Source organism: Dromiciops gliroides, chromosome 1 (assembly GCF_019393635.1).
Source record: "Dromiciops gliroides isolate mDroGli1 chromosome 1, mDroGli1.pri, whole genome shotgun sequence".
Classification (NCBI taxonomy): domain Eukaryota; kingdom Metazoa; phylum Chordata; class Mammalia; order Microbiotheria; family Microbiotheriidae; genus Dromiciops; species Dromiciops gliroides.
This window is the reverse complement of record NC_057861.1, coordinates 444,078,559-444,097,845: the sequence shown is the minus strand read 5'-3', so window position 1 is coordinate 444,097,845 and position 19,287 is coordinate 444,078,559. Positions and strand designations below refer to the sequence as shown.

General features: G+C 33.4%; 1 protein-coding gene across 1 annotated transcript in view; it reads left to right on the top strand.

Moving 5' to 3' along the window:
- The window catches only part of EDIL3 (EGF like repeats and discoidin domains 3), a 580,643-nt gene that overhangs the window by 129,657 nt on the left and 431,699 nt on the right, over positions 1 to 19,287 (top strand). The window contains exon 2 of the mRNA XM_043978117.1: positions 18,407 to 18,535. Within this exon, the coding sequence (XP_043834052.1) occupies positions 18,407 to 18,535 (129 nt within the window). The remainder of the gene's footprint in view (positions 1 to 18,406; positions 18,536 to 19,287) is intronic.

Here is a 19,287-nt window from a genome sequence, read left to right as displayed (position 1 = left end):
GATTAAGAATTGAAAAGACTTTAGAAATAATATTTTTTCTCTTAGTTCATTTTACAAATGAGAAAACTAATAAATGAATTTTCAATGGTTACTCAGAAAGTAAATAGCAGAGGTAGTTTTTGAATACAGGATTTCTGATTCTAAACCCTGTATTTTTCCACCCACTGTTCCTTACTTAGGAGTTACTGTTACAATTATAACATTTACTAAGCACATTTTATATGCAGAGCACTAGAGTTTGTGCTGGTAAATTTTAAATGAAACCTGATCCTTGACCTCATGGAATTTACAGTGTAATAGGATGATATCAACCGATCCAGATTATTATAGCATACATTATATAAGTGCAGTAGACTATTATATTAGAAGTGTAAGTTGGAAGGAAGAAGGTAATTAAAATAAGAGACTTGAGTTCAATTCTAGAAACATTAAAAACTGCAATGGGTAAATTACTTTGATGGGTGTTAGACACAATAGAATTTTGCCTGGAGGAGGTGATTTGAGTTGAGTTCTAAATGCAGCACTTAATTCCCAAAATTTATAGGCTCTTAGTATATAAAATATATTTTAAATGATTGTTTACAAGGTTAAGTACTTTGTATTTATTTAGTATTTATTATACTTATATTTATAAGATCATATTGCTTTCCCTGATACAATGATAGTCTCCTTAACAGTTAGGATTTTTCAATAATTTTATTTGTATCCTCATCATCTAGTGCAATGCCTCACACATAATAAAAGCTTAATAAATTCATCATGATTGATTAATTGAATGGCTAGATTTAGCTTCTGTCACTTATACTAATACCAGCACCCACTAATACCACTAATACCAGCACCCATATTAACATGTCAACTTATCAGCCCCCTGCATCCAATAGCTCTGAATAATTTTATTCTAGTCTTGTCATATACCATTTGGGACTTTTGTGCCCAGGGATATGAATTTTACATAGGAGTGCATGTTTAATAATAAGGCCTGCTGGTTTCTGCTATTCTCTGGGGGGAAACTTCCGCTGCTGCATTGTTCCCTGTTCTGATAGTTTTCTAAGACCTTTTTGAGAATTTCTTATGAGAATGCATTAGGCGATGGTAAGAAAGAAAACAGGCTTAGAAATGAGAGAATATCTGATTAATCACTATGGTCAAGATTTGGATCGCAAATTTGAAGATATATATATATATGTGTGTGTGTGTGTGTGTGTGTGTGTGTGTGTGTGTGTGTGTGTGTGTTTTCTATTCTGGATACAGAATGGTTAATCAAAATATTCCAGAAAAGACATTCTATTATTTAACTTTAGAATAAAGTTATATCTATTGACATATGGATCTTCTTATATATTCTTTTATCCTTTGATTGCAAATAGGGTCCTTCAGCTAGAATGTATTTTTAAAAAATATGGACAACATGAAATATTATTATTTCTTAAAATTATAAACTTTATTAAGATAAGTTAGGTCCAATCACACATCCATAATTTTGACTTTGTGAGATTATGCTTTAAAATCAGTTTGTAGATCAACACCAGGTAGACCATATAACAAATCAGATTTCACTATTTTAATGTAAATGGTCTCTCAAGAGGAACAAATGTAAATTGAGAGGCATATTGTTGATTTAAAAAGTGACATTTATTTTGTTCTGCATAATTTCACAGGCATTAAGTCATAAGGGTGTTAACATTTTCAGTGAGTTTTACTAATTTGAGTATGCAAATTCTCATGAACTTTATCTCATCTTAAGTAGAGTTATTGCTCACTTGTCTGCTAGAATTTTCTTGTTTAGTGAAGTGCATTGTTTACAGGGTAACTTCAAATTTTGATTTGAACCAATGAAGGCATTTTTTTCTCTTTTATTGTTTCATTTTAGACTAACGTGCTAGTGTACAACTTAGTCTAATGCAGAGTACACTAGATATGAGAAAAGATGTCTGAGATCATATCATATGAATTAGAGCTGGAGAAAATCTTACTAGGAAGTGGATAAAGCCAATTGGACATTGAATCAGGAAAACCTGGGTTCAACTTTCCTTTATACACCTACTATCTTAATGACATCATGCATTTTTTTTTAAATGAGCTTCCTCACTTGAAAACTTAGAGGCTGGGATTGGATGATTTTGAATCTAAATCTATGATCTGATCATCTAATTCAAACACTTCATTCCATAGCTGAAGAAAGGAAGACTCACAGAAGTTGGTCACATGCTCATTTGCATGCAGGAAGCGACCAGTAGAACTGGCATTTGGCATTTAAGTATTTTTGGCATCTACAGTGGAAAGGAAAGAATACTGGATTTGGAACCAGAATATGTAGGTTCAAATCTGACCTCTGCCTCTCAATGACCTTATTTCCTATAGGAAGTTGGAGAAGTTACTTAACCTCTCTGGGTCATGATTTCCTCATCTATAAAGGGAAGAGTTTGGAAATGGTGACATCTGAAGTTCCTTTCAATTTTTAATCTACAATCCTATGGTTTTATGACACTAATAATTGATTTATCTGACATTGTAACTCTATTATTATAGGGAAATCATTTTAATGTTCCATGTATTTCTCCATATAAATATTTTGATATCTTTTTGAGTCCTACTTCATTTAATTGAATAAGCAATATTAAATGTCTACTATGTGTATAATGCTGGTTACTGTACCATTTGGTTATAATATAAATTCAATGTAATTATGTGGGTTAATGCTTACAGAACTTCAAAGGAAAGATATTAAAGGGCTCAACTGTGTTACATGTATGAGAGAATTTATATTAGAGAGTTTCAAATTCAGTACATACTAGAAACACATGGGTAGGCATGATTAATGTGCATAAGGGCCAGGAATCCCATATCCTGCTTCCTGACAGTAAAGCTATGTTGCAGGCAATAATGATGTCTTATAGATTTATATTTCAGTAAAATGTAAAACTCTTCAAGGACAGGGACTGTTTTATTTTCACCTTTTTTTTTACCCTTAGTGCTTACCTTTTTCGTACATCCTGGCTTTCAAAAAATAATTTGGGGAATTGAGTATTGGCAACTAAAGTAGCATGAAAGTAAGTAGGAAAGTCCTCTAAAGGTTGATATGAGGTGGAAAGGTTGGCAGCAATGATCCAGGGGAACAAATCCATTTGGAAATATTATTTGTCAATTGTCTTTCCAGAGACTGTAAACCTTGCCTCTTCAGCAGCTACAGCAACCAAAGACCCATAGACAGTGTAGCAGAGGGGAGAAGGGAGAGAATAAGTTCTTGTCACTAAAGTATTTGGCAGTTTTTATTCATCTAACAACACAAATAGATATTGTTTTATTAATGGAAAGACAGAAAAGATGGTGTATTTTCATATGCTTTGCTACTTCTTCATAAAGACCACTGAGCTTTCCACCTAAATTAACAAGTGAAACATATATGTGTTGTCTCCTCTGTTAGAAAGTGAGATCCTTGAGAATGGCCTGGCCTGTCATATTTTATCCTCAGCATTTAACACAGTATATATATATATATATATATATATATATATATATATATATATATATATATATATATATATATTTCATTAATTCAAGTGGGAGAATTCAGGCATCAATTTGTATAGCCAAGAAATATAAGGGAACAATTTACTCCCCTGTGAGAGAGAAACAATATTATGGCATAGTAAAAAGAGTACTGGACCAGGAGTGAAGAGACCTGAATTGGAAGCCTGATTCAAACATCATTTTTGTGAACCACACTTGACTCTGAGACCAATTTCTTAAGTCCTTTAAGATTCAGTTTCCTCAGCTGTAAACAGGAAAAAAAAATTTCTCTATATCCTTTGCAAAGTAGCATTTTACTATATTTTATCCAAATGTATCATCATCATTCCATCTATTTGGAGTGATTGTGTTCATAATCTGTAGTGTCAGAACAGTCAATTTGGGCTCCAGTCCAACAACTAAATCTTTGGAGTTTTTTAGTGTATGTGTGTGTGTGTGTGTGTGTGTGTGTGTCTGTGAAACTTTAAATCATTCTATAGAATCAGTTATGTAGGATGTACATATCTATATCAATATATAAAAGGTCAAATATTGCCAATTTATAAAAACAAATATAAGACAAGTTAGATTCACTATGAATGCAATAGTCTGTTGACAACGAAGAGAGGGCTAGTGATGTATCTGTAGGAGATGCTGAATCCAGGCAAGCACATCATAGTCAACTCTGAAACCCAGAGAGGAGGTGGAGTGAGCAGGCAAACAGTAAGTTAAATATAGCAGGCAATGATTTCTTGCCCCTAGGGAAAATAATTGCTTCATGCTATTGCCAAAAGGCAAATCGGTATCAGCTTAATTTGCCTACATCTGCCATAAATGGTAGGCAGAATCATAAAACATAGTTAGATTCAAATTAAACATATCTTTCCTAATGTAAAACTGGAGAATACCAACCAGGAAATAGGCAGGTATAACACTGCTCATGGATTATGCTGTGCACAGTTGCAAATTAGATGAGTTTAAAAAAAAAAAAAAGGATTGTAAAGTCACAGAATCCTGATCATTCCAGCCTCCTTGGACTAGTTATACTGATGTTTTTAATAAACTATGCCAACATAATCACTGGAAAAACTAAAACAAAAACCAAATAAAACATGACCTTGCTTGAAGTGCAAGATTTTATTGTATTTCAATCAGAAGTTTTTACCTGAGCTATTTCAATAAATTAATTGACACTACAGGTCATTAGGAGTCTCTTAAGTGCATTTTAATTGGTCTTAAGACTGAATCATCTCATACCTATTTTAACCAAAAGAATACTTAGTAGATTTTCAAAATCCTTAGTATTTCACAATATTACTATCACTTCAAGGATAATAACACAGACAGAGATAACCATTTTCCTTCCCCTAAAAGAAATAACTTCCATCTAGAAAAGGTTGTTTTCCCTCTTAAAACTGTCAACATTGTGGTGTAGAAGAAAAAATGATGGATGTGGAGTCATAAGATGGGTGGTTATAGAACCACAACTATAGACTTGGAAGAGTATTTCCCACTAGTCTAATTCCTTAACTTTACAGATAAGGAAGCTGACATCCAGGGAGGGGAAGGTAAAGTGGTTTATTGACTCAGAGAACTTGTGTTTGAATTCTAGCTCTGTACCTTACTACTTGTATGACATTGAACAAGTTGCTTCACCTCCTTTGAGCCCCATTTATAAACTGAAGGAATTGTACTGAAGGTGCCTTCTAACTCTAAATCTATTATGATATAATCTTTTTTTTTGGGGGGGTGGGGCAATGAGGGTCAAGTGACTTGCCCGGGGTCACACAGCCAGTAAATGTCAAGTGTCTGAGGCTGCATTTGAACTCAGGTCCTCCTAAATCCAAGGCTGGAGCTCTATCCACTGTGCCACCTAGCTGCCCTATTATGCTATAATCTATACCAACAAATGGAGCAATGGTAGCAAGGAAGAAAAAAAAGGCTACTTGCCTAATAATGAAGTATAGGGTTATCAAGATCTGGGAACCTCTCCTCATTCTGGTACAAGAATGATCCTGATCTATCTATCTTCTTACTGTATTCACCTTGAATTGCTATAGCCATGTGGCTCCTTGTTCTGAGACTTAGATTATAGGAGCTCAAAAAGGTGATCTGGAGGATAAAGGGAAAAGAAGCTTGGACTAGAAGATAGGGTGCATACCTCTTGTCCCAACTCTGCTATTATACTTGGTGGTCATAGGAAAATTACAACCCCTCTGAATCTAAGTTTTCTCATCTTCCTCTTTCCTCAAAATTTAATTTTATTATTTTCCAATTAACTTTTATTTTCTCTCCTTCCAATTTATCCCCATTGAAAAATAAAAAAGAAAGAAATCCTCATAATAAATATTCATCATCAAAAATTTCCCCAATGGCCCTGTAAAATAAACTAATGCATAATATATTACATATGCACATATGTGTATATATATAATATAGGTAGATAATTTTGCATAACCCATGTGGAAATGTGTTTTGTTTGATTATGTATACAGTTCTGTATATACATATATATGTTTCATTTTACATTATATGGCTTTTACTACTTTAGCAGGAAGTAGATAGAATGCTTTGTATCTTCTTTCATCTGAAATCATGGTTTGTTATTGAATCAATCTTAACTCTAAAATCTTTCAAAGTCTCCTTGTTATAATTGCACAGATTGTTTTCCTGGTACTATTTATTTTGTGCTTCATCACTTCATATGGAGTATATCTACAAAACTATAAATTTTGACATTTCTTATGACACAATAGCATTCTAATATGTTCATATAGTGTATTCTATTCTATTCATTTTCATATATTCATAAATTGTTTAGTTTTTGGTAAGAATCCCTATCTGCATTTTTGTACATATGTGTCTATTTTTCTTTCACCTTATTAAGGTAAAGACTTAGTGTCAAAGGGTATGTATAGTTTAGTATCTTTTTTTGGTGTCATTCCACATTATTTTTCAGAATGGCTAGAAATATTCACAGCTTCACCAATGTGCATTAATGTGCCTATTTTCCTACCACCTCTCCAGCCTTTGTCATTTTCCTCTTTTGTCATCTTTGCCAGTCTGATAGTTGTGAAGTAGAAATCTCAAGTTGCTTTCATTTGCCTTTCTCTAATTATTAGGGGTTTGCATTTATCATTTCAATGAAGCAACTGATTTGGATGATCAATGAAGTCCCTTTTACCTCTAAAATTTTGTGATACCAGGATTCTGTGATAATGAATTCTGATCTCAGGTCTTCTACTTATTTACTGTTCAAACATCAATAAATCAAGCAATTAGCTAATTAATCAGCCAACAAGCTTTTAATAAATACCTACTAGGTACAAATACTATGCTAAGCACTATGGAAACAGACAAAAATGAAATAATTCCTGTCCTTAAAGGACCTTAAATTGTGTCAATGTGTACCTTGTGAAACTTACTTTAACACATATGATAAATTGATAAATAGATGCCTATAAGCAAAAAAGGACATAATGAAGTATTCCTTAAAGCACAGATTTTAAACTCAAATAGAAATAGGGGTCACTAAAGCATATATATTTATCCCTATGGGCTGCATATTGCCTTAGAAAGACACGTATTAATACTATCTATTTTCTGTTATACTTTTCTTTATTTTAAAATATTTCCAAATTGCATTTTAATATGATTTGGGCTGTGCTAAAGAATGTTGTGGGCTACATGGAGCTATATGCATTACTTATCTCTGTCTTAAATGATATAGTACTGTGACTATATTTCTTCATACTTAGATACTTTGTTGAGATCATGATATCATTGATTAAGTTCTCCCCTCCCCACCAGCCTTTCAGATTGGAAGCATACATATCTTCTCATCCCATGACTGTTATCTAGCACCATTCAGATTTGTAAGAGATAAATGGAGAGCTTTTATTCATGTGTTTTTGTGTCTTGGTATCTATGCGTTTTTAATACTTCATAGATAAAAATATAAGATCCAAGCTGCCTACAGTTATCCCTCCTCTTAACCAATAATTTGTCCAAATATGTGCCCTAATGTTGTATTTTAAGAAAAAAATGCTTAAGAAAAAACAAGAATCTGCTTCTTGAGGGTTAGTGGTAATATATATCATCTTATTTATACTCATATTTCTTTCTGGTTTTTTTTTCTTTTTTTGTGGGGCAATGAGGGTTAACTGACTTGCCCAGGGTCACACAGCTAGTGTCAAGTGTCTGAGGTCAGATTTGAACTCAGGTCCTCTGGAATCCAGGGCCGGCACTTGATCCACTGTGTCACCCAGCTGCCCCCATAATATGTCTTTTTATTGTACTGAAGGTCTATCAATATTCTGTCTCTTTGGAAATAACCATGTTCCAAAATTTGCATTCCCAGTAGTATCACTGTGAAAATATTGGTGTTGACTCCTTTACTTGTACAGAAGGAAGGTAGGTGTGTGTGTGTGTGTGTGTGTGTGTGTGTGTGTGTGTATTGAATACTCCATCAGATGACATGATTGTATTAGCTGATTTTGCTTAATTATTTTTTCTTCTTTGTTAAAAGTCACCACAGATAATGATGTAATATCAAAAAATTAAAGCAAGTTTCTCTGAAACAGGCTCTTTTCTCAAATATGCAGGGAATTGAGTCAAATTAATAAAATTAAGAGCAATTCCCTAATCGAAGAGTTGTCAAGGGATGGGAACAGGGAGTTTTCAGAAGAAGAAAACTATATATAGTTATATGAAAAAAATGCTCTAAAACTTTATTAGCTAGAGAAATGCAAATTAAAGCAGCTCAGGGGTACCTCCTTATGCTTATCAGAAATGACAAATGCTGGAAGGCATAAGGGAAAATAGGTATACCAATGAACTAGTGGTGGAATTGTGGACTGGTCTAACCATTCTGAAGAACAATATAGAATTACACTGGAAGGGCTACAAAACAGCATAGACTTTGACCCTGCAATATAACAATTCAGACTGAATCCCAAAGAGAAGAAAGGAAAAGGAAAAGCAGCTAAATATGCAAAAATATTTATAGCAACATCTTGTAGTATCAAAGAATTGGAAATTGAGGCAATGTCCATAAGGACAATGGCTGAACAAGTTGTGACATCTGATTGTGATTGAATTCTATTGTGGTATAAGAAATGACAAACAAGATAATTTCAGGAGGAAAAACAAAACATATAAGAACTAATTCAAATTGAAGAGAGCAGAACAAGGAGATCATTGTGCACAGTAATAGTAATATTTTTAATGATCATCAATTGTGAAAAACTTAGCTACTCTGATCAATACAGGAATCCAAGAGTCCCAACTCATGATGAACAATATTATCCACCTCCAGAGAAAGAAATGATTAACACAGTGAAAATTGAAGTATAGTCTTCTCTCTTTATTTACTTGATTTTAAAAGATATTGTTAATATAGTAATGTTTTACATGATTTCAACATGTATAATTGATATTTGATAATTGATCCTATTAATATTGATAATTTATATCATATTGCTTCCCTTTTCAGGGAATGGTTGGAGGGGCAGGAAGAAAAGAGAGAATTTGGAAATCTTTTTTTTTAAATGCTAAAAATAAATAAATATATTTTTGGGTGGGCCAATGAGGCTTAAGTGATTTTCCCAAGGTCACACAGCTGGCTAAGTGTCAAGTGTCTGAGGCCTGATTTGAACTCAGGTCCTCCTGAATCCAGGGCCGGTGCTTTATGCACTGCACTACCTAGCTGCCCCCAGATAAATATTTTTTAAAAGAAAAAAGAAAGAGTTTATTGGATAATGGAGAAGGAATATATTTAGAAATAACTGGTGTGAAAACAAAAGTTAGTAATTAAATTTTAACTCTGAATGTTTCTCTTGACAGTATGAAAAATGAACATATGAATAATGAGAAAATATTTTTGGTTTTAAAAGATTAGTTTTTGTGTAAGATTATAATTATTTAAATTTTTCTGAAATTAACTAAGTGCAATCAAGCTTTTTATTCTCCTTCTAAGTTCTGGGATCAGATTTTTGAATATATGTAGGCCCTGTTCAATATGTGAATATATTGAAATTAGACTACTTCAATGAGGTGTCCATTAATTATTTTCATTTGATTGTTGTTGTCCTAATTGTAATTGTTGTTAGATGATTTCTTCCCATGTAACTTGCTAGGTTGCCTTCTTTTTATTGGCTAGGGTCCCCTGAGGAAGACCTGTAGTTTTTTATGACTTGATACAGCTAGAACTGTATAAATTGCAGAAAGGAGAATCTGAAGAAATCCATTTATCTAAGAGTATTTCTCTTACATTTGAATTTAGAGCAGAATCATCCATGAAAGTGGCAAACAACTTTATTTAGCATATTTCTCCATTCATTTGGCATTGATCATCAGTTAAATTTATCTTTCTGGTTGTATTTATCAAGGAACATTGGGTGAATCCTGTTTGGAGGAGAGTTCATAATGCTAAATATTCTGCATGTTGTCTTATGCTCTTTTTACATTCAACAGTCAGTAAACACAGTGAGTTCTTATATTTTTACATCTCTCAATCAAGTATTTACCCAATGATGAGATAGTAAGTAGAAAATCAACTTTAAAATCCTTCTTATTCTCTTCTCATACACTCATGAAGGGTATCATCAAAGAATATATAGGTTGTTCTCATAAAGATTTTCTAGAAATGAGAAAAAAGACCTATGGACCAGAAGTTGCTAATGTCTTATTGATCACTTCGGGAGGGTAAAGGAGGAATTGAGTGGAGAGGGTATCAATGAAATCATCAATAATTATGCCAATTCTTTTGGAGTCTCACTCTCCTTGAAATATCTAGAAAATGGATTGTTGAATGCCTTAACATTCTGCTCCTTCTATAATATATTCCTTCTGTATTTAGCACTGTCCCCCTGCCAGCTCTTTCTGACTTCATCTTCTTAAATATTACTTCACCTAGTGTATAGAATCCATTTGATACTGAAATATACTGACTGACACATACTAGATGCTTAAGAAATACTTATTGAATTAAATTGAATTGAATTGTTAGGGTTAAAATTCCATTCTTCCATTATTATCAATGATACAAATAGTTCACAATAGAAATGCTGTCAACTGCTTTAGAATTTTTTTTTACCTTTTTTGAATCTCATCTAGAAATAATTCTAAATGTTTCAGCTTTGATGGATTTAGGCTAAATTTTCTGTATTCCTACTCCCCAACAACTTTTCTTTGTTTTGGGAGCATGATATTGTTCAGAATCCTTCATCATTCTCAATCCCACCCTCTTATTCCAGTTGTTTTTTTTTTTGTTTGTTTGTTTTGTTTTTTGTTTTGTTTTGTTTTTTGTTTTGGGGTTTTTTTTTTGCAGAGCAATGAGGGTTAAGTGACTTGCCCGGGGTCACATAGCCAGTTAAGTGTCTAGTGTCTGAATCTGGATTTGAACTCAGGTCCTCATGAATCCAAGGCCAGTGCTTTATCCATTGTGCCACCAGCTGCCCTTGCCTCTCTCCTTCTTGTCTCCATGCCCCTCACTGTTAAATAAATCAAGTGTTTTCCTCAAGGCAGTTTCTGGGTTTGAATGGGTTGGGGGGGGGCTTTTTCTGTGACAATAGGTTTATATCAGTTAAACTTATGTAAGAAACGGTTGTAAACAGATTTATTTATATTTCTCAACTTATGTAAATGCATCTGAATTTATGACATGATAGAATTTAAATCTGGATGGAGAGAAAGGACACATTTATATTGCTGAGGTACAACATAGTTTTGGGCAAAATTCCATTGAATGTACTAATCCTGAAATTATCACATTTCCCAAGTTGTTACAGATGTGTAGCAGTCATAGAGCACTGCAAGTCTATGCAAATCAATTTGCTATTAAATCAGAAGCATAAAAATATTAAATGAAACTCAGTGCTTATTAGCCTGCAAAGTTATAGGTATACACACCCATAGTTTAGGGCTATAAATTTAGATGAAAAGGAAATTAGTCTTTACCAAATCCAATGAATTATTTTACAAATAATAAAATTAAATGCACAGATAATTACCCAGTGTCATTAAGCTAGTTAATATCTAAGCTAGAGTTTAAACTATGTTTTCCTGACTTCAAGTCAACTAGCTAATTGACTTACTAACAAATACCAAAGCCAAGTATTTCACCCATCTGACCGAGCAAAAGCTATCTTCCACTTTGTTATACTGGATGGACAAAACAAATAGATAAAGTATGTAGTATAAAGTTGGAAAACAAATGAGGGCAGTACCAAGCTGGGTTAAATATCCTTGTGCCATTTCAGGAAGAAGTTATCACATCACCAAGATACATTTACAAAATGCTGATCGGGAACATTTCTTTTTTTCCTTGAGAGAAATAATGTCTCAGTCTTTAAGGGTAATGTTTATCCTACCTCCCATAGTCTTGTTAAATACTTCAAACTCTAGAGGAGCAAGAAAATAAGGGAAGGTTAGAATCCTAAATCCACATTCAAAAACCACCTGAAAGTAACATAATTGCGTAACAATCTAGGATTGGCTAAACTGTGATATATTAATATAATATATTTGAAACAATGAGCAGAAGAAGAAGAGCATAGTGAACTCTGGAAAGACCCTTATTATGAAAAATGGTAAAAGCAGAACTGCAGAACTGAGTACATACTAATTAGGATCATTGAAAAATGAGTGAATAAGAATGACTAGAAAAAAATAAAAGAGAGACTGAAAGTCTTTGATATTTATCTAAATAAATTTATTTAAATATAAATTGTTGGAAATAATTTTAAGTGGTTGTATTAATATTAAATCTAAAGCTTATAATAAATCACAGACAAATAGAATCCTAGAAATGGTTTAACAAAAATAAATACTAAGTGGTGGATTGAATAGAGCACTGGACTTGGAATGAATTGGACTTGAGTTCAAATTCTGACTTCAGCATTTATGAGCTATGTTACTCTGGATAAGTCATTTAACCATTATTTGCCTCAGTTCCTCATCTTTAAAATGATCTGAAGAAGGAAATGGCAAAGCGCTCTAGTATCTTTGACCAGAAAATCATAAAAATAAAAAGGATGATTGTCATAACCAAAATCATTTATCTCACACAAACACAGGTCATCATTTAATTGTTTTAAAAAATTCATAGTCTAATTTGTTTTATTTGACTATATATATTTTTACAAGGAGTTTGTTTTTCCTTTTTTTTCCCAACATGGGGGGGGTGTGGAAATCAATTTCTATTAACTAAAAAAAAAAAGAACACTAAACTAAAATTCTATTAAAAAAACATTCATATTGATTGAAATATAGTCTATGTTCTTCCCCCACATCTGGTTTGCATAAAACCTAAATGCTCCCTAAAATCTGCATTAACATAAAGATATAGATCTCTATCTATGTCTATGTCCCCCTCCCTCTTCTTCTTCTTCTCTGTCCTTCACCCTCCCCCTTTCCTTTGTTTTGGAGACATAACAGGTTTTGTTTTTAATGCTTTCTAAAATGTTTTCTTTATATAGTGCAAACATTTTTGGGTTATCCCCATTTGGTCTCACTTTCTCTCCAATTCACTTCCTAGCTATTATCACCTGAATAGGTGGGACATCCACTTCATCCCTCTCCCACTAGAATTGACTCTGCCCAACAAATATAGGCTTGTATAAATGACTTTTCATTTTATTTTCACCTAACCCAGGTCTCCAGGACATTTCCCAGAACCCATGTTAGATGGCAGGGATAATTGTGTTTCTTGCTTTTCCTCTTCTGGCCCTCCCCCAACCCCAGACTTTCCCAGAACTCATCTGGACTGCAAGGTTGCTGGAAGACATCACAAGCACAGAAAATGTATTCTACCCACTCCCCACACACATTTCCTGAGATTGGAAGAGCTAGAAATCACCAACTCAATCTGTTTCAGTGAGATGGAGGACCACCAAACATAATCAAGTGACCTACCTTTACTTTGGCACTGTTCTATGACCTCTTAAATTAATCTATGGCTGTCTGAGATTTGCCATTTGCCTTGCAGCTGAACCCTTAGAACTTCTGTTTATTTCCATCTTTGCCAAGCTGAATTTTCTCTTTTAAAAATTTATTTATTTAGAATTTTCCCCAAGTGATATGTAAAAACTTAATTTTTCCAATTGATTTAAAAAACTTGCATTGCAAATTTTCTTCCTCCCTCACCCCCACCCCCACCAAGAAATCAAGAAATTCAATATAAGTTATATATGTGCAGTCATGCAAAACATCTCCACATCAGTCAGGTTGTGAAAGAAAAAAGACAAAATAACTTTAGAGAGAGGAACTAACAAAAAAATTATACTTCAATCTGTATTCAGATACCATCAGTTCTTTCTCTGTAAATGGGTTGCATTTTTCAGAAGTCCTTCTGATAGCATCCTGCTCATCATTTCTTTCACAGTTACTATTGCTAACTTCATTATCCTGTATCCTATTCCCTTCTCTTGGTATTTACACTATTTTCTATCTTCTTTCACCCTATTCCTCCTCAAAATTGTTTTGCTTTTTACTTCCCCCTCCCCCAATATGCCCTCCCTCCCTTCACCTCTCCCCTTAATCCCCTTCCAATCCCTCTATCCCTTAGGGCAAAATATATTACTATACCCATTTGAGTGTGTATGTTATTCCTTCTTTGAGCCAATTCTGATGAGATTAAGGCTCCCTCACAACCCCTCTCCTTCTCTATCTTCCCCTCCACTTCATAAGCTTTTTTCTTGTTTCTTTTATATGAGCAACTTTACCCTATTCAACCTCTCCCTCTCCCTTTCCTCCAGGGCATTCCTCTTACCTCTTAACTTTATTTTAAAGATATCATCATAGGGCAGCTAGGCGATACAGTGGACAAAGCACCAGCCCTGAATCCAGGAGGTCCTGAACCTAAATCCGGCCCCAGACATAAGCAACCCCATCCTGCCTACCCCACACAAAAAAGTATAAACAAAAAATATTTTACAGATATTGTCCCTTCATATTCAAGTCATACCTTTGCCCTCTAAGTATATTCCTTTCAGCTGCCCCAATACTGAGAAAGTTCTTCTGAGTTGTATCATCTTCCTCTGTAGGACTGTAAACAGGAATGATTTCTTTTTCCTGTTCAACTCTTATGCTTCTTTAGGGTCTTGTATTTGAAAGTCAAATTTTCTATTTAGTTCAGGTCTTTTCATCATGAATGCCTGAAAGTCCTCTTTTTTCATTGAAGTCCCATTTTTTCCCCTGAAAGATTAACCACAGTTTCTGCTGGGTAGGTGATTCTTGGTTGTAATCCTAGTTCCTTTGCCCTCCAGAATATCATATTCCATGACCTCTGATGCTTTAATGTAGAAGCTGCTAGATCTTGTGTTATCCTGACTGAGGCTACACAGTACTTGAATTGTTTCATTCTTGATGCTTGCAATATTTTCTCCTTGAACTGGGATCTCTAGAATTTGGCTATAATATTCCTGAAAGTTTTAATTTGGGGATCTCTTTCAGATGTGATTGGTGGATTCTTTAAATTTCTATTTTACCTTCTGCTTCTAGGATATCGGGGCAATTTTCCCTGATAGTTTCTTGAAAGATGAAGTCTAAGCTCTATTTTTGATCATCTTTTTCGGGTGGTCCAGTTATTTTCAAATTTTCTTTCCTGGATATATTTTCCAGGTCAGCTGTTTTTCCAAGGATATATTTCATTTTGCCTTCTATTTTTTTTATTCATTCAGGAATTTAAGAACTTGCTTCTTTATGAAGCCATGATAGTATTATGTAGTTTACTTTCCATCTATAACAAGCTATTTATACTCAGTTTTCTCTTCATTATTTTTTGTTCACTCCTCTGTAACCATCTCTCATAACACAATGGTCAAATTGCCAAATCTTTACAGTTAAACTTCAGTGTCTCACATCCAATCCTGTCTTTCTATTCCTTAAGTTATAACCTTAGTTCAGGCCCTCACAACCTCTTACCTGTACTCTTGCAATGGTGACTTCATTGATATCTCTGATTTTAAAATTTCCTCACTCTAATCCATCTTCTATGAAGGTGTCAAAATTATTTTTTTCAAATGCAGAGTGAACGATCTTGTTCCTGTACTCACTTGTATTCTCTATAGAATGAATATAAACTTCTCTGTTGGTCTTCTAAAAGCCGTTGTGGTTTGCTCTCAATGTTTATTTCTAGCTTCATTTTACATTACTTCTTTTTGGACAACTTAGCCATACTGTCCTTCCTGTTTCTCACACATGACTCTATCATTCATTTCTATCTTTGCACTGGCCATTTCCTTTGCCAGTTATCCACTTTCTTCTCACCTCTACCTCAAAGATTTCCTCTTTTCCTTCAAAATCCACCTTAAACATCACCTTTCACCAAAGCGTTCCCTGATCCTACCCCCTATATGCTAGTGATATTCTTATTTTATCATTGTTATGTATGTATATGTCTAGGTGTGTCTATACACATACATACACACACACACACACACACACACAAACACACACTTGTCTCTATAATAGAAGATCTTCCAGGCAAGTACTATTCCATTTTTATCTTTTTGTCACAGTGCCTAGCATAGTTCCTAGAATATCCAGTGTGTGCTTCAGAAATGCTTTGTTTGTAAATAATTTATTCATCAAATTCCATTATATGGTTGCTAAATTGATAATATTTTCTGAATACTATTATCAGTGATCAAAATTGTTATTGTGTAAAACTGAGCAAAGTATGGGCAGCTAGGTGGTGCAGTGGATAGAACACTGGCCCTGGAGTCAGGAGTACCTGAGTTCAAATCCAGCCTCAGACACTTAACACTTACTAGCTGTGTGACCCTGGGCAAGTCACTTAACTCCAATTACCTCACTAAAAAAAAGTGGTGAAAGTATTTCCAAATAATTACCTTTTTGTATTAAAAACAGTATAAATCAGACTCATTGTAAACTACTGTTACAATAGCATTTATTGGATTTAGATATAAAATAATTGTAAAATTTTTATCTATGATTATGTTAGATTCATTTTAACTTAAATAAGATTATTTAAATTAGATTCCAATAAAATTAGGATGCAAATGAAGCAAATTTAATCAATAGTAAATGAGAAAGACTGCTGTATAGTGGAAATGAGTCAAGAATCTGGATTTGATGTTTGCTTTTTATATATGAAGGTGAGATGATGCTAGGCAAGTCACTCAAACTCCCAATGCCACAGAAAACTCTATATGATTATAATGCATAGAGAAGAGGCCAATCTTCAGGGAAGAATGAATTTTTCCAGCAAGATTTATTTTTTCAATGTAATCACAGGTCTAAATTTTTTAAAGAAATCAGAGACTAGAATACACATTAAAGAGTACTCTGGGGGGCAGCTAGGTGGCGCAGTGGATGGAGCACTGGCCCTGGAGTCAGGAGTATCTGAAATCGAATCTGGCCTCAGACACTTAACACTTACTAGCTGTGTGACCCTGGGCAAGTCACTTAACCCCAATTGCCTCACTAAAAAAAAAAAAAAAAGAAAAAAGAAAAAAAATGGAGTACTCTGAAAGAAATAGTTTACTAAATATCATGCATAAGGGATCATAAAGTATTCACATGACACTGACACCATTGGTATTATTGTGAACTGACCCTACCATAAAAGAAATCAATTGCGAATTATGCCCAAAGAGTTAGAAATCTGTGTATACCCTTTGACCCATTGATGCCACAATTAGGTCTGTTTCCCAAGATGATCATGGAAAAATGGAAAGGAACTATTTGTTCTAAAATAGTTATAGTGATTCTCTTTCTGTTGGCAAAGAACTGGAAATTAAGGGAATGCCCATCAATTGAAGAATGACTTAAAGAACTTGTGATATATAATTGTGATATAATATGACTATGCTATAAGAAATGATGAGCAGGTTGATTTTAGCATAAAATACATGGAAAGACAAATGAAATAATGAAGAATGAAATGAGCACAACTAGGATTTGGTAACAACAATATTGTTCAAAGAATAACTGAATGACTAAGCTATTCTGTGTATTATAAATATTCAAATGAACTACAAAGGAATTATGAAGAAAGATTTTATTCATCTCCAGTGAAATAACTGATAAACAGAAATATGTAATAATATGGTTTTGCATACATACATACACATATACACACATACACACACATACACATATATACTATGTATATTATAAAATAAATTTTAAGATAAAATCAAGGGAAGCTAAGTGGCACAGTGAATAAAGTATTGGCCCTGGATTCGGAGGACCTGAGTTCAAATTTGGCCTCAGACACTTGACACTTACTTGCAGTGTGATCTTTGGCAAGTCACTTATCCCTCATTAGGCCACAAAATAAATAAATAAAATAATAAAAATGAAATTATCAAATATATCAAAAAGTATCTTCTTTCCAGAGGTGGGAAGCTATGGGTGTGACATATAGCATACAGTGTTCTACACCCATACTCCTTAACTTCTTGAAAAAAATACAGAGAGGAATATTTTCATCTCTTTTTTAGAGACAAATTTACTTGTTATAATTACATGTGATTAAGTTGCATTTATTTTTTTCCATTTATATTATTAGAGTAGTTGTGTATATTGTCTTCCTGGTTCTGCTTACTTTACTTCGGATTCATTCACCCAGATCTTCTCACACTTCTCTGTATTCAATGTATTTATTGTTCTTTTAATTTTTAAACTTAATGGAAAGCAATAAATATTACATTTTAAATATTAAATTATTAATATGCTTCTTGTATTAAAGAAATTTTCTTATTCTACTTCAGTATCTCAAAACATAACTAAAAGACAAAAAGACATCTTATTGCTATGTTTGAATATCAAATCTACATGAATTTCATTTCTTGGAATCTTTTTTCTAGAAGGAGGTGGCATCAAATAAATCTAAAACCTCAGTATCTATTCCTTCAATCCACAGGTGATATTTGTGACTCCAACCCATGCGAAAATGGAGGAATCTGTTTGACGGGACTGGCTGATGAATCTTTTTCCTGTGAGTGCCCAGATGGCTTCACAGATCCCAATTGCTCTAGTGTTGTGGAGGTTGGTAAGTGAAGATTTGAACATTTTTTTTTCTTCTTTGTTTTTTTTGTTTTTGTTTTTGTTTTTGTTTTTTAGTGAGGCAATGGGGGTTAAGTGACTTGCCCAGGGTCACACAGCTAGTAAGTGTTAAGTGTCTGAGGCCGGATTTGAACTCAGGTACTCCTGACTCCAGGGCCGGTGCTCTATCCACTGCGCCACCTAGCTGCCCCCAGATTTGAACATTTTAATGGTTATTTGAATATATTTTTTATTTGATATATGCCATGAATTTGGCTATGATTCAATGTACACATTTTGTGTAGGTGTTGCTATATTCTGGCATTTTGCTCTCTTTTTTTTTTTTGCATTAGATTATCACCTATATCTATCTATGTATCTATCTATCTATCTATCTATTTATCTATATATATATGTGTGTGTGTGTATGTATGTATATATATATATATATATATATATGCTTCTAAACATTGAAGATAGTAATAAATACAACTTCATTGGTAGGTAATGGTACATAATTTTAAAATCAATTTGTTTGGAAGAAATACATATTTTATCTAAATAGACTCAAGAGGGCCTATTTAGAATGTCCATTTTTGGCAATGATTATACCTATCCTTTTCCTTTTAAAATTTATTTTATTTTTTAAAAAAATTATCCCTTTTCTAATGAAATCATCAGGTACTACTTTTCCATTATAGGAAGTAAACTAGTCTTTTAAAAATTTTACTTTGCAATAAATACATATGTTATTAAATA